Here is a 14,630-nt window from a genome sequence, read left to right on the forward strand (position 1 = left end):
GAAGAGTCTCAGGTATGAAAAACTGGACGGCACGAGGCCCGGACATGGTCCACACCTCCTGGCTAAAGAAACTCACAGCTCTCCACGAGCGCCTAGCAGCACAAATGAACCAGTTGCTGATGGATGGGACTCACCCAGGATGGCTAACCAAAGGGCGAACAATCCTGATCATGAAGGATTCCTCAAAGGGTGCAGTTCCTTCCAACTATCGGCCAATAACCTGTCTCTCCACAACATGGAAGCTCATGTCAGGCATCATTGCAGCTAAGATAAGTGGACACATGGATCAATACATGAGCAAAGCACAGAAATGCATTAGTAGAGATACTAGAGGTGCCAAACATCAGCTGCTGGTTGACAGAACAGTCGCTCAAGACTGCAGGTCCCGACATACCAACCTGTGCACAACCTGGATAGATTACAAGAAAGCATATGACTCGATGCCACACACATGGATCACTGAATGCTTGAAGTTGTATAAGGTCAACAGGACCCTGAGAGCCTTCGTTGCAAACTCGATGAGAATGTGGAAAACCACACTTGAAGCCAATGGCAAGCCACTAACGCAAGTGTCCATCAAATGTGGCATATATCAAGGTGATGCACTCTCCCCACTGCTGTTCTGCATAGGACTGAACCCCCTCAGCCAGATAATCGCCAAGACAGGCTATGGATACCGCCTCAGAAATGGAGCTACGATCAGTCACCTCCTCTACATGGATGACATAAAGCTGTATGCTAAGAGCGAAACTGCTGTAGATCCACACAACCAGGATCTACAGCAGTGACATCGGAATGTCATTCGGGCTGGATGTAGTCGGATGGTGACTAAGAGGGGCAAGGTAGTCCACACTGAAGGGGTCTCACTGCCTGAAGGAACAATAGCAGACATTGAAAACAGCTACAAGTACCTCGGTATACCACAGGCCAATGGTAACCTCAAACTAGCAACAAGGAAAGCGGCTACGACCAAATACCTCCAGCGAGTGAGGCAAGTCCTCAGAAGCCAGCTCAATGGCAAGAACAAGATCCAGGCAATAAACAGCTATGCCCTGCCAGTGATCAGATACCCTGCAGGAATAATAAGGTGGCCAAAGGAAGAGATTCAGACCACGGATGTTAAGACCCGATGTTAAACTCCTCACCATGCACGGAGGGTTCCATCCCAAGTCCAGCACCCTGAGACTGTACACAAGCCGTAAGGAAGGAGGCCGGGGACTAGTGAGTGTGAGAGCCACTGTCCAGGATGAAACATCCAAGCTCCATTGATACATCAAAGAGAAGGATGATGTACTCAGAGAATGTCTCAGACAATGGGGAACAGAGGATGAGGTGATGGAAGAGGGACAATCATGGGAGGAAAAGCCCCTACACGGGATGTACCACCGAACCATAGCAGAAGTGGCAGATCTCAAGAAGTCCTAATAGTGGCTAGACAGGGCTGGTCTAAAGGACAGCACAGAGGCACTCATCCTGGCTGCCCAAGAGCAGGCCCTGAACACCAGAGCCATAGAGGCAGGGATATACCACACCAGACAAGACCCAAGGTGTAGGTTGTGCAAAGAGGCACCTGAGACAATCCAACACATAACTGCAGGGTGTAAGATGCTGGCCATAACCAGGTGGCTGGCATAGTCTACCGAAACATCTGTGCGGAGTATGGACTGGAAACCCCAAGGTCAAAATGGGAAACACATCCCAAGGTGGTGGAGAATGACCGAGCAAAGATCCTGTGGGACTTCCAGATACAGACCGACAAGATGGCAATGGCCAACCAACCAGATATCGTGGTCATAGATAAAGGGGAAAAGAAAGCCGTTTTCGTGGATGTAGCGGTCCCAAGTGATGGAAACATCAGAAAGAAGGAACATGAGAAAATCGAGAAATACCAAGGGCTCAGAGAGGAGCTGGAGAGAGCCTGGAAGGTAAAGGTGACAGTCGTGCCTGTGGTGGTCGGAGCACTCGGGGCAGTGACCCCCAAACTCGACGAGTGGTTGCAACAGATGCCGGGAACAACATCGGATATCTCGGTCCAGAAAAGCGCAGTGCTGGGAACAGCACGGATACTGCTCAGAACCCTCAAGCTTCCTGGCCTCTGGTAGAGGACCCGAGCTAAAATGGGGGACAGACACCACCCATGGTGGGTGAGACGCGGATTTTTATATATATACAGTAAAGTCTCGTTATATCGATATCAGTTATATCGATAGTACCGCTTATTACGATACTATTTCTATGAACGCAAGGAGAAAATTACATGCGCGCAGGATCGGATATATCGATAGTCCGGTTATATCGATATTTTTTCGGACTCCCGAGAATATCGATATAACGAGACTTTACTGTATATATATATATATATATATATATATACACACAGTGGGGCATTGGCTTACGAACTTAATTGGCTCCCAGACAGAGTGTGTAAGGCAAAAAGTGTATATCCCAAAAATGTGTCTGTTTGTCGAAAAGTTTGTCTGCCAAACAACTATTTCCCATTGGAAACCATTAAAATGAGAATAATCCGTTCCCAGGTCTCCATAAAATATAATTTTCAACTAAATAAGCCTTAAAACTACACACAATATACCCTATTCTGTGAATAATAAATGTGCTATTGTATTGTAATGAAAGAAATACACTGAACTATAAAGTCACTTTATTTAAATGTGTGATGGTCGTTAATGGCTCTTAATTGACACCCGTTGTTTTCTGACTTGTAAGGTCTTACGACTTGTAAGGTCTTACGAAACTGAGCCATCACATTATCATTCATCATGTTGATGATTCTCATAGCCACAGTCTTTTCTGGATGGAACTGTTCAATAAAAGCCTACACATCAACTCCTGAATGGCAGGCGGCAGAGACGTAGGTGCAGGCAGAGATGTTTTCCAACAAAAAGCGCGGGTCCAATGATTCCACGGACCCGGAATAATGTGACAAAAATAAACCACAAAAAGGGCTACAGCCTAACAAGCTCGGAAAATAAAATGGCACACGGGGGTGCAAAAGCTCGCAATCGCGAAAAGCAACTAATTTACGCGATCACGGCCAACAATCACCTCGGGCGAAGCAAATCCTCGTACTGGCAAAAGTCCGAGACACAGGTTTAAATGTCCCAGTGTCTGTGATTAGGGGATTGACAGCAGCTGGCGGAGGTCGTTAGCGGCGGCCCCACCCCAGCTGTTAACTCGCATGTGACAGATATACATTGAAATGGTCCGTCCAATAATCCCTAAGGGATAGTTCGGTGTCATTAGTCACGTGAAAGCATCGAGTAAATAAGGCCTTTGTGTAAAGCTTTTAGGCGAAGGATGGTAGCAATGGTGGACTTAGCATATCCGCTAAGACGCTAAATCAGACAAACGCACACCTCGTTCGTCTTTCTCACTGATCTCCTTCTCCTCGACTGTAATTTTGTTTTGTGTCTTCTTCGGCTGAACACGAGCCTGTGGTGGGGTCTTTTTCGGTCCCATAACAGCAAAAGTATCGTTGAAGACGATTGACGTGTGCACTCACAGAAAGGGGGTGTGGAAAGGTAGGCCGGCTGGGGCGCTGTTCGGTTGTGTGCTTTGGTGTTCTTCCGCCGAAGATTACTCCGCCAGCCGTGGTGCTTAATCTAAGGTTTAATTTTCATAAATTTAACGTTCGTAAACCAAAAATTACGTAAGGCAAGGTGTTCGTAAACCGAGACGCCACTGTATATATATCTATGTATATCTCCACCTCACCGCGAAGCAGAATGAACTGTCTCAAAGAGGCGGCGTTCGCGTCGGTCCCACCCGCCCGGGCGCCGACTGGCCTCAGGTGCCGTCGGCGTCGAGGGACCCTCATTCCACGCGTACATACGTCGACGCCCCCCCGCCTCGGTGGACACACCCCCGCGGTCGATTGCTGTGCGAGTGAGATGCTGTCTGGCTGGCCAAAATTGTAGTATGCGTTTGTTAAGAACCAGTTATTTCATATCCTCATTTTGTGCAATGCTGCAATATTGTTTGTTAAGATAAATGAGACATAATGCTGAATGTTGAGCGGATCTGGCTACTCAGTCACAAGGCTAAATATGGTCTTTCGACAGCGATAAAAAAATAGTTCTTAACAATGCTGAGAGAAGCGGTTGCTCTCTGTGCTCCGGCAAATAAACATCCTACTTGTTCGATCTAAAGAATAAGAACCATCTCGAGTCTTCATTCTAACAAATGCATCGCAAACACACTGCAGATCTCAACAGCGTTGCCGGGCTGCCAGGCATAGAATAAAAATACATTTCAAAAATGGTCGGGCGGTCGTGGTCGTAAGTAGGAGTGGTCGGAACTCGCACCGTTCGTAAATCGGGTGTTACCTGTACTGTATATGTGATCAAGATTGTCAGCCTTCAAAATGCATTTCCAGGTTCATTCATTCACAGGTCAATGTCTGACTATGGCGTAATTATCTGCATGGGGCCATAGTATGATTTTGGCAATACAAAATGTCAGCTTTTAAGCCCTTCGAATATCAGCCACACTTTACCTCTCACATTTAAATGGCATGTAGGAACATTGCCAATGGTAGAACCCAGGGTGTTGAATTTGTACAAAAGTAAAAATATCAGTGATGACAAAAATGAAATAATATATAGAGTGTGAAGACTTACTACAAGGGCTACTCTGGAAGTAAAGCAGTTTTGAGAAATTCAAGACGGGTGCCAATTCTCCACCAAAATGCATGGTTTCTTGTTTTGTTCTTCCAGTAGGTGAACCTTGGTTGGCCTGGTCTGCCCAAGCCACACTTCTCTCTCTTAGCACAATTTGCATCAGCTCATGGTTTTTCAACTCATCATGGGCTCCAATAAGCTTCTTGTCACACATGGCAGTGTAGTATCGACCATGAGCTGGCAACAACACATTCACCATTCTAAAATTCAATCCAGAATGTTGTCATTAGATTTGCATTACAGAGCAAACGCACAGCCGTGTACTACTTCCAAATAGAAAAGACATACTTTTGCATGCGTTTGTTCTCTTGATCCTGAAGTGCAGTGATTTTGACCATTTGCTTGATATGTTGTTCCAGATCATTCACCTTGAGCTCCAGTCTGTGACAATGCAAGTCCTTGTCTAATACCTTAAGAAGAGAGTGAGAACAGGGTAATATGAACTCAACTACACAAAATAGAACACCTCTACTCAAACACAAGACAAGTTAAATTGTTTGAAGCTGATCTGAGATGCTTTTGTAAATGCTTTTCTCTGTGATTTATTCGAAAGGCTGGAAGCCGTGGAGGTTTTGGGGACTCTGACGCAAGAAAACTATGAAACAACATCAGAGAGAACATTTGACTGCTGAGCACGTCATTGTTCTGGGTCAGTTCTTGGAAGAAAGGTCAATGAAGAAAAAAAACATTAACATGGTTTTAGGTAACTGGCTGCTGTGTGAGGGCTAAGTAAAGTGTATTGATTTATTCTCTTCGGTGGTCCACGAGTGAGCTGTAGAAATAAAATGAGCACGGTTCTAATTACTGGGGGAACAGATGGGAAGAAAACAAAGACAGTCACGACACCAGTAGACACGGCGTAGCTTAAAAAAAACAAATAAAGAAAACCCACCAAGCATTGAGTATTACATACAGTATAAGTAGGCATCCAGTATCGATTCGTTTCCGTTTTTATATCATGCTCATTTGTCTGCTCCGATTTAAAAAAAAAAAAAAAATCCATTGCACCCTATTACATTACACACTTATTAATGTGTCATTCGGACATCAGTCAGTTAAGGCATGCAAAATCGATCAGTTGAATTTGCATGAAAATCTGTCAAATTATATTTGTAATTGGGTTATAAACATAATAAAATGACGAAGAAGATAACCAGGCTTACCCTGATGAAGACGGGGATACTAACCTCAAATGCCTGATTAGTGGACTTCAATAATTTCACTTCGTTCTCGACACGGTGAAGCCAGCCATCATTCTCCTGAAAGTGCATTTCTGCATCTTTCATCAGTTTACGAATGCGATCCTGCTCAGAGCGTAGCATCGCAATCCTCCGCTCGTGTTTACAAGTAGCCTGTTGGACAAGAACAATGTCGGAGTTGGGAATAAGAATGATAAAAGATAATCACACCTGGCTTTCACCAATCACTTGGTCTTGTTATTATTTTTTTTTTTTAATGTTAGCATTGATTCCGCACATGTGGAAGACCAGATGCTAATAATGGTATAAGAAAGTTCTTATACTGTTACCGTTCCTGTAATTACAGAGACATTTCATGAGCGAAAAAGATAAAATACAAATTTAATTTCAATTTGCAGAATGAGCTGCATCCTGCAACACAGCATGCGGAAGTTGGACTCAGATTAAAACAGTTTGTGAGGACAGCAAGCAACTCTGGATCAGGACTCACTCGGTCCTGCTGTTGTGTAAATTACAAGCCCAGACTATTATGGAAGGCAGTAAAGTAAAATGACGATTCAGCAAATGCTTTCCTGCACCGATGATGAAATCTGAAAAGCAGTGTAAGCATCCACTACCTTTTCAGTCTTTTCGTTGGCAAACATGTATTGAATCTGCAGGTTGTCTTGCTCACTGTAGTGCTGGCGCAGCTCATTCTCCTTCAGTTGTCTCTCCAGATCCAGCTGTTCTCTTCTGATTTGGGCCCGGTTGGAGAAGACTTGCTGCAGAGATTTAGACACCCTAAGGAGAGATAAAAGTGACTCATGACTTAAACTTTCAAAGAGACGCTTTTGGAAATGTTCTGGGCAAAAAATTAAGTCTGAATTTTTTAATAATTTAAGTCTGAACATTTTAATATCTATCGTGATGATATGTAAATGGAAAAGCTTCAGGGAAAGGTGATCCTATACGGTGACAGCGACCACAAATCTATATGGCTTTTAAACTATATTTGTCGGAAGGGAGTGAGATATACGCATGTACCGGTAAATAAAACTGGAGAGCGGTCTCTGAAATGTGACTGCACTCTTCAATGAAACTCTAGTGACGTCGGAGACGTGGCCTTGCTAGACTGCTGAATTTTTAATGGTGCGAGAAGCGTGCATGCTCTATTCAGAGCCTCTCACTGTGCGAGTTGTGAATTCTGATGCCAGTGAATGAAATGTGTGGGAGTGAGGCTCATTCAGCTTTTCTGTGTCGGCCGCCCCCAGCCCAAATACCTTGACAGATGCCACTGTAGCCCGAAACGATAACATCTATAGTAAATACAACAGCAGATCCTCGAATGGATGCAACACATGAGGGAAAAAGAAACACCCTGCGTTCAGTCGTTTCAAATATCAATTGGCCTCACGCGTGATACCAGATGAAATGCAGCCCCCTCCAAAAATATTGGAACAGTAGAAGTTTCCAGTTATTTACATCTGGCTCACACAACTAACACAATAACACATCAATTGTGCTGGAAAAACATTTTTAGAATAGCAATAGCATTGGAACACACACTTAAAATGGATTAAGGTTCATAAAGATGTAATGTTTTAATTGCAAATCTGATGGTTCCAAAACAACCAACAAATCTATGACTGATTGGTGGCAATCGTGTAGTTGGCCAGTCTAATATCCGAAAAATATATTGTATATACATGTATATGCTGTCACTTTGACAGCAAAAGCAATGATAAATAGTTAAAGCAGTGCTTACCTGTTGATGTCTAATTGTTTCTGGGGAGATATTGTGTGCACAGAGGTTTTGTCCTCATACTCTTTCAATTTTTGCTTTAGCTGCTCAATCTAGAAGGTGACAGAACATTGAGAAATGATCATGTTGTTGAATGGAGAAAAAATTAAGGGAAGGCCTGGGCATTTATTTACCTGTTGCCGTTGCCTCTCACAAATGACTGCATACTGGCCAATGTGACTGTCCAGGCTTATAACATTACTTTTTAGCTGATTGGGCAAATAGGAAAATAAAACAAACAATAAAATGATTGACAGGCAAAAAATGGCAACATATCGCTCCCAAAACAGAGTGTAGATGCCATCTCATGACATAATAGTTGAATACTTACTGAAGATTTGATTTCCTTGGCTCTGTTAGCATATTTCAAGGTATTTTGCGTGTCGTCGTACGAATTCGATGAGGGGCTGATGTTGGCTATCATTACGGTCCTGCAGTTGCCTCCCAAGGAGTCCTTGAGTATCCGGGTAAGTTTACTATCCCTGTATGGTATATGAGCTTTCTTGCTCTAAAACGAATGGGAAAAATGGCATGAGCCCGAAAATTGCGATGATCAAGGATGTTTGGATTCATATGTCAAGTTGGCATTTAATATATTTGAATCGAGGACAGGCAGCAAAGGAAAGACACTAAACATGAAACAGCATAAAAATAACAGGCACATGGAAAGCATCACAAGAGATATTTGAATTACAACACTATAACACTGAACAAGACCTTTTATGGCAAAAGTGATTCAAAGTTGATTATTATAAATTTTTATTTGTTTGTTTTTGGCAGTGGAGGGTTAGGAGGGGACAACCTCTTGCTTCTTTTGATATTGATAATACTGCTTATTACGACACTATTTTCATTTCCCGTGCACATTTCTAGTCTTTTTATGTATAATTAGTTCCGTTTAGTACGATTCTTGGTTTTTACGATAATCCGGTTACTACGGTGCTCTTTTTCATCTCCCGCCGGCCATTTTGCCATGTTTATATCGATACACGCCATCGGTCGTGCCATCGGCCTCGCCATTGGTCGACTTGGTCACGTGAGTTTGTTACGTGACCAGCTCCCGTGTAGCGGAGCCATTTCCATTTTCAGACGCTAGCTCGTGTGTAGCAGACGAGATTGAAGTGTTTGTGTTAAAAGGTAAAAATGGGAAGCAGAAGAAGATTGATGACTTTTTTAAATTGCATACATAATACAGTAAGATGTAAGCGTTGCAGTTTCCCTGTTGTGTTATGTCTGTGTAAGCTCTCAGTCGTACAGGAGTGGTCCATCGATGAGAAGGTTTCTTCAGCCGTCATCTGTACAAAAGTGAAGGTTTCGGACGTTTCGCCTCCTATCCAAGAGGCTTCGTCAGCGAACTAAAGTCTGACTGGTCGTATCGGCCCCATTTATATATCCCTAATGTCCAGACCTGGTGGCGCCGGACACAGCTATGATAGGTCCCTACTCTCAGGTTGGGGAGGCGCGGGACCCCCCCCCTGTGGCCCCACTGATTGTTCCTACATTCCTGACTAACGATTGGCCTATTACCCCCACTCCCCCCGGTATCACCTCATCAGCATAACGACCCTCATCAGCATTGCGAAAGTTGCCTAACCTGTTTTGCCTGAGCAGGCTATTGTATGAACGATCCAAATTGAACCTCACACCACCAGACCGGTTTAATGAAAGATTTTGTTGTTTTATAAGAATCGCCTCTTTTACCCCACTTTCAAACCATCTATGTTCTTTCGCTAAGATTTTAACCTCATTGTCGTCAAATGAGTGGTTGCTAGCTTTTAGGTGCAAATGTACTGCCGATTGAGGCCCACTAGTATTATCCCTGCGATGTTGATAAAGTCTTTTTTTGAGAATTTGTTGAGTCTCCCCAATGTACTGCTCTTTACAATTTTCATTCTTACAATGTATGGAATAAACTACATTACTTTGTTTTTCATTTGGTAGCCTATCTTTTGGATGCACTAATTTTTGCCTTAACGTGTTTATCGGTTTGAAATAAGTAGGAATTTTATGTTGCCAAAGGACTCTTTGTAATTTTTCAGAAACTCCTGCAATGTACGGTACTGCTACTCCTCTCCTTTTAGAATCTTGAGAATTATTGGTTTCGTTCGCTACAGTTAGTGAGTGCTCTCCTGATATGTTTTGACTCCTTTTCTCTACCTTCAGTGCTAGTTGGTATTAGTTTAGCCCTATGCTGGAGGGTTCTGATAACTCCTAGTTTATGTTGTAAAGGGTGGTTAGAGTCAAAAAGTAAGTATTGGTCAGTGTGCGTAGCCTTCCTAAAGACTTCTGTTTTTAGCGCTCTGTCCTCTTTTATAATTACTTTACAATCCAAGAAGGCCAGTTGGTTCTCTTGAATGTCCTCACGAGTAAATTTAATGTTGAAGTCTACAGAGTTGAGATGATCTGTGAAGGATTGAATTTCTTGTTTCTTAATTATGACAAAAGTATCGTCCACATATCTAAACCAGTGTCTAGGTTTTGTCCCTGGGAAGGATGTGAGGGCCTGTTTCTCCATCTCTTCCATGTAAAGATTAGCCACTATGGGTGAAACTGGTGAGCCCATAGCACAACCATGGATTTGTTTATAAAATTTTTCCCGAAATTGAACATACGTAGTATTAAGGCAGATTTCTAATAATTGGCAGATGTGATCCGGTTTCAGTTTGGTTCTTTCATGCAGAGAAACATCCGCCAGCAGCCTCGTCCTCACCACTGAGACTGCTGCTGGGGTTGGGACAGATGTAAAGAGAGAAGTCACATCGTACGATGCCAAAGTTTCCTCAGGTTCCAATATGAGGTCTTTGATCCTCTCTACAAACCCTGTGGTGTTCTCTACGTTGTATTCTGTGTTACCAACCAACGGAGCTAAAATAGTTTTTAAATATTTGGCTACATTGTATGTAGAGGAGTCAATGCTACAAACAATGGGTCAGAGGGGGAACCCTTCTTTATGTATTTTTGGCAGGCCATAGATACATGGCGTGGCCTCTCCCGGGTATAATCTAAAATACATCTGTTTGTCTCTATGTTTTCCTTTCTCTAGCTTTTGGAGACAGTCAATCATTTCTTTCTTGTATCTATTGGAAGGGTCCCTTTTTAGTTGCTCATACGTGTTAGAATCACTGATTAACCTATTTATTTTGTCTTCATAATCCAATGTGTTGAGCAGCACTGTGCATCTGCCCTTGTCTGCTGGCAAAATAGTAATATTTTTGTCTTTTTGTAGAGTAGTTAACGCCTTTCTCTCTTCTAATGTTATGTTGGACGGAGGAAGTTTGGCACTACTGAGAAGAGCTGATATTTTAATGTGTAGATCATCTGCCTCTGCATACGAAAGTTTGTTATTTTTAATAGCCGATTCAGTAGCTGTGATATAATCTATTGTAGGTATAGTTTTAGGAGTCACTGAGAAATTTAAACCTTTGGTAAGTACCGCCTTTTCTGTCTCTGAGAGATCTCTGTCTGACAAATTTTTGATCCAATTCTCCCTTGCAAACTGTTCATACCATACCTGTTGTGTTATGTACATGCCCACTGTACTGTATATGAATGCAATCGTTTTTTGCAACAATGTTTCTTGTTTTGTCTGCTGAAGCGTGATGATTTTGAAAATTACCATACATTCCATACTGTGTATTAAAGGACAACCGATGTCACTTTTTATTCAAATGCAAAACACCAATAAAAATGACTTCACGCCAAGACGTCTTGCATTGCTTGTGAATCCAAACAATGGCTTCAGATTCGGATAATATGCTTTCTTGTTACACATCCAGTTATGAATATGAGTCAAATACACTGTAGAGGAAAGCACTGAAGAGGAAAGCATACATGTTTGTAATCGATTAAAGAAGCAACATTCGGGGAACATCTCACCCCCCCCCCCCCCCCAAAAAAAAAAAAAAAAGAGGCACAAAATGGCGAGCTCATGGCCAGCTCCGTTTCTTATATGGCGCTTAGATGCCCTCTTTTGGCGGCTTTTGTTGATGCAGTTCGGCACAGGACGGATATATCGACAGTACGGTTATATCTATATTTTTTCTAACTCTCGAGAATATCGATATAACGAGATTTTACTGTATTATATTTAAGGTCAAACCTCATAAACCCCCTTGGAACCTCTTCTTTTCCTTTCGGGTTTTCCCCTCAGGGGTGGCCACAGAGAATCAATGTCCTCCATCTAACCCGGTTTTGTGCATCCTCGTCTCTCACACCAGCTACCTTCATGTCCTCTTTGGCAACATCTATAAATCTCTTCTTTCGTCTTCCTCTCGGTCTCCTGCTTGGCAGTTCAAGGCTCAGCATCCTTCTGCCGATATAGTTAATCTCTCTGGACATGTCCAAACCATCTAAGTCCGGCCTCTCTGACTTTCTCTACAAAGCCTCTAATGTGAGTTGTACCTCTGATATGCTCATTCCTGATCCTACCTAACCTGGTCACCCACAAAGGAAAACCTTAACATCTTCAGCTCTGCAACATCCAGCTCTGCTTCCTGTGTTTTCTTCAGCGGCACTGTCTCCAGTCCAAACATCATGGCTGGACTCACCACCGTTTTATACATGTTACCTTTCATCCCAGCTGAAACCCTTCGATCACACATCACACCTGACATTTTTCTCCAGCCCTTCCAGCCTGCCTGGACACGCTTCTTCACTTCTTTTCCACAATCTCCATTGCTCTGGAAGGCAGACCCCATATACTTAAAACCCTCCACCTTCTTTATCTCTTCTCCCTGTAGCGTCACTCTTGCACTTTGATCTCTCTCATTCACACACATCTATTCCATCTTGCTGCGACTGATTTTCATTCCTCTCCTTTCTAGGGCATACCTCTACCTCTCTAGTTTCTCCCCAACCTGTTCCCTGTTCTTGCTACAGATCACAATGTCATCTGCAAACACAATGGTCCAAGGAGATCCTTGTCTAACATTTTCTGTCAGCCTGTCCATCACCATAGTGAATAAGAAGGGGCTCAGAGCTGACCCCTGGTGGAGTCCCAACTCCACCTTGAATTCCTCCGTCACACCAACAGCATACCTTACAACTGTCTTACGGTCATGATACATGTCTTGCACCGCTCTTTTCTGTCACTCCAAACTTCCTCATGCGATACCACAGCTCTTCTCTGGGCACCCTATCATCCGCTTACTCCATATCTGGCCTTCTCCGTACTTATCTATCAGCATTCTTAAAGCAAACACTGCATCTGTCGTACTCTTTTTTTGGCATGAAGCCATCCTGCTACAAATGTTCACTTCTGCTCTTAGTCTAGCTTCAACTACTCTCTCCCATAGTTTCATTGTATGGCTCATCAACTTTCTTCCTCTGTAGTTACTACAACTCTGTACATCTCCCTTGTTCTTAAAAATGGGTACCAGTTCACTTTGTCTCCATTCTTTAGGCATCTGCTCACCATGTAAGATCTTGTTGAATGACCCAGTCAGGAACACCACCACCACCTCTCCTCGACACTTCCATGCCTTGATTGGTAAACCATCAGGCCCCAGTGCATTTCCCCACTTCATCATAGTCAGTGCCGTCCTCACTTCATCCCTGCTAATGTTTGCTACAACAGTCACAACTTCCACTCTTTGTTCCTTGTCATTTTCCTACTTCATCCATTCTTCAAAGTACTATTTCCATCTTCCCATCATACTACTGGCACCTGTTAATACATTGCCATCTCTATCTATGTTCTGTATGACTTCATCAAAGTCCAACCCAAATTTCTCCTTCTCCGCCAACTCACATCCTACTTGTGGGGCATACCCACTAACAACATTTAACATCACACCTTCAATTTCTAGCTTCACACTCATCATTTTATCTGATACTCTTTTTACTTCCAAGACATTCCCAACAAACTCCTCTTTTAAGATCACCCCAACTCCATTTCTCTTTCTGTCTTCACCATGATAGAACAACTTGAACCCTGACCCCGAGCTTCTAGCCATGCTCCCTTTCCACCTGGTCTCCTGGCCACAGTATGTCTACCTTCCTTCTCTGCATCATGTCAACCAGCTCTCTACCTTTACCTGTCATTCTTCCTACATTCAAAGTTCCTACTCTTAGTTCTATACTCTTAGCGTTCCATTTAACTTCTTTCCTACGGGCACACCTCACTCCTCTCCTTCTTCGACCAACAGTGTTTTCCACCGGCACCCGAAGGTCAACAGTGCCAATGGCGGCCGTTGTTAACCCGATCCTCGACCGATGGGATTTATAAACCCCCTCGAAACCAACCCCCACAAATCGTAACAAAGGTTTACATTTCACACAGATTTTCACGATTAGTGAGCTGGCTCATTTCTCATCGCCTGCAAATAGTGAGTGCCCACTGCACATGAGAAGAACACTTTGCCTTGCTAAAAAGCTGTGATCTGCCCTTTGCTCCATATGAACACAGACATGTAATGGGTTCATACTTGGGTCAAAGCAGCTTTCCACAAAATTCATTTTTTTCAGGGTCAAGTACTTTTTGTATAATCCTACTGACAGGCAGACAACAAAGCAACGTGCGCGGGTGAAAACATGATGAAAATGAAAAGGGATGAGAATGTGGACTTAACCCAGCCCCCTCATTGCTTCCATAAATAGAATGTAAGGAAAATATGCTTACAGAAACTACCTACTCTAAAAGACCTCATACAATTATTTGGGCCGTTGACAACAAACCACTTAACAGAGATCATTACAATTATAAGCAACATGCTTGATACCCACTTACTTGTGAGTAAATGGAGTTATTGCCATGAGATTTTAATGAACTTTTTATGCATGGCTGAAGTATATGAATATTGTAACAGCAGGTGACTATAAAAAACTCGGCATTAAAAAAGGAGGTACTTTATTTTTCGGTGTATAAGGAGCACCCAACATGAAATGTACATTTCTCCATGTGAGACTAAAAAAGGCTAATCCAATCCAAAAGCCATGATTTCCTTCAAATATAAA

At 42.9% G+C, this 14,630-nt stretch overlaps 1 protein-coding gene and 1 pseudogene across 2 annotated transcripts in view; both read right to left on the bottom strand.

Moving 5' to 3' along the window:
* The window catches only part of kif18a (kinesin family member 18A), a 32,352-nt gene that overhangs the window by 13,695 nt on the left and 4,027 nt on the right, over window positions 1-14,630 (bottom strand). For both annotated transcript variants that reach the window (XR_016114441.1, XM_088991968.1), the window contains exons 7-13: window positions 8,008-8,184; window positions 7,811-7,885; window positions 7,641-7,729; window positions 6,514-6,676; window positions 5,885-6,049; window positions 4,986-5,107; window positions 4,638-4,897 (exon numbers count right to left, since the gene is read on the bottom strand). Coding sequence is in view for 1 of the 2 variants with exons in the window: in XM_088991968.1 (XP_088848094.1) it covers window positions 4,638-4,897; window positions 4,986-5,107; window positions 5,885-6,049; window positions 6,514-6,676; window positions 7,641-7,729; window positions 7,811-7,885; window positions 8,008-8,184 (1,051 nt within the window). In the remaining variant the exon portion in view is untranslated. The remainder of the gene's footprint in view (window positions 1-4,637; window positions 4,898-4,985; window positions 5,108-5,884; window positions 6,050-6,513; window positions 6,677-7,640; window positions 7,730-7,810; window positions 7,886-8,007; window positions 8,185-14,630) is intronic.
* LOC148900341 (uncharacterized) lies at window positions 11,823-13,630 on the bottom strand (annotated as a pseudogene).

Source organism: Hippocampus bargibanti, linkage group LG03 (assembly GCF_051943395.1).
Source record: "Hippocampus bargibanti isolate YZ-2025 linkage group LG03, ASM5194339v1, whole genome shotgun sequence".
Taxonomy (NCBI): Eukaryota; Metazoa; Chordata; class Actinopteri; order Syngnathiformes; family Syngnathidae; genus Hippocampus; species Hippocampus bargibanti.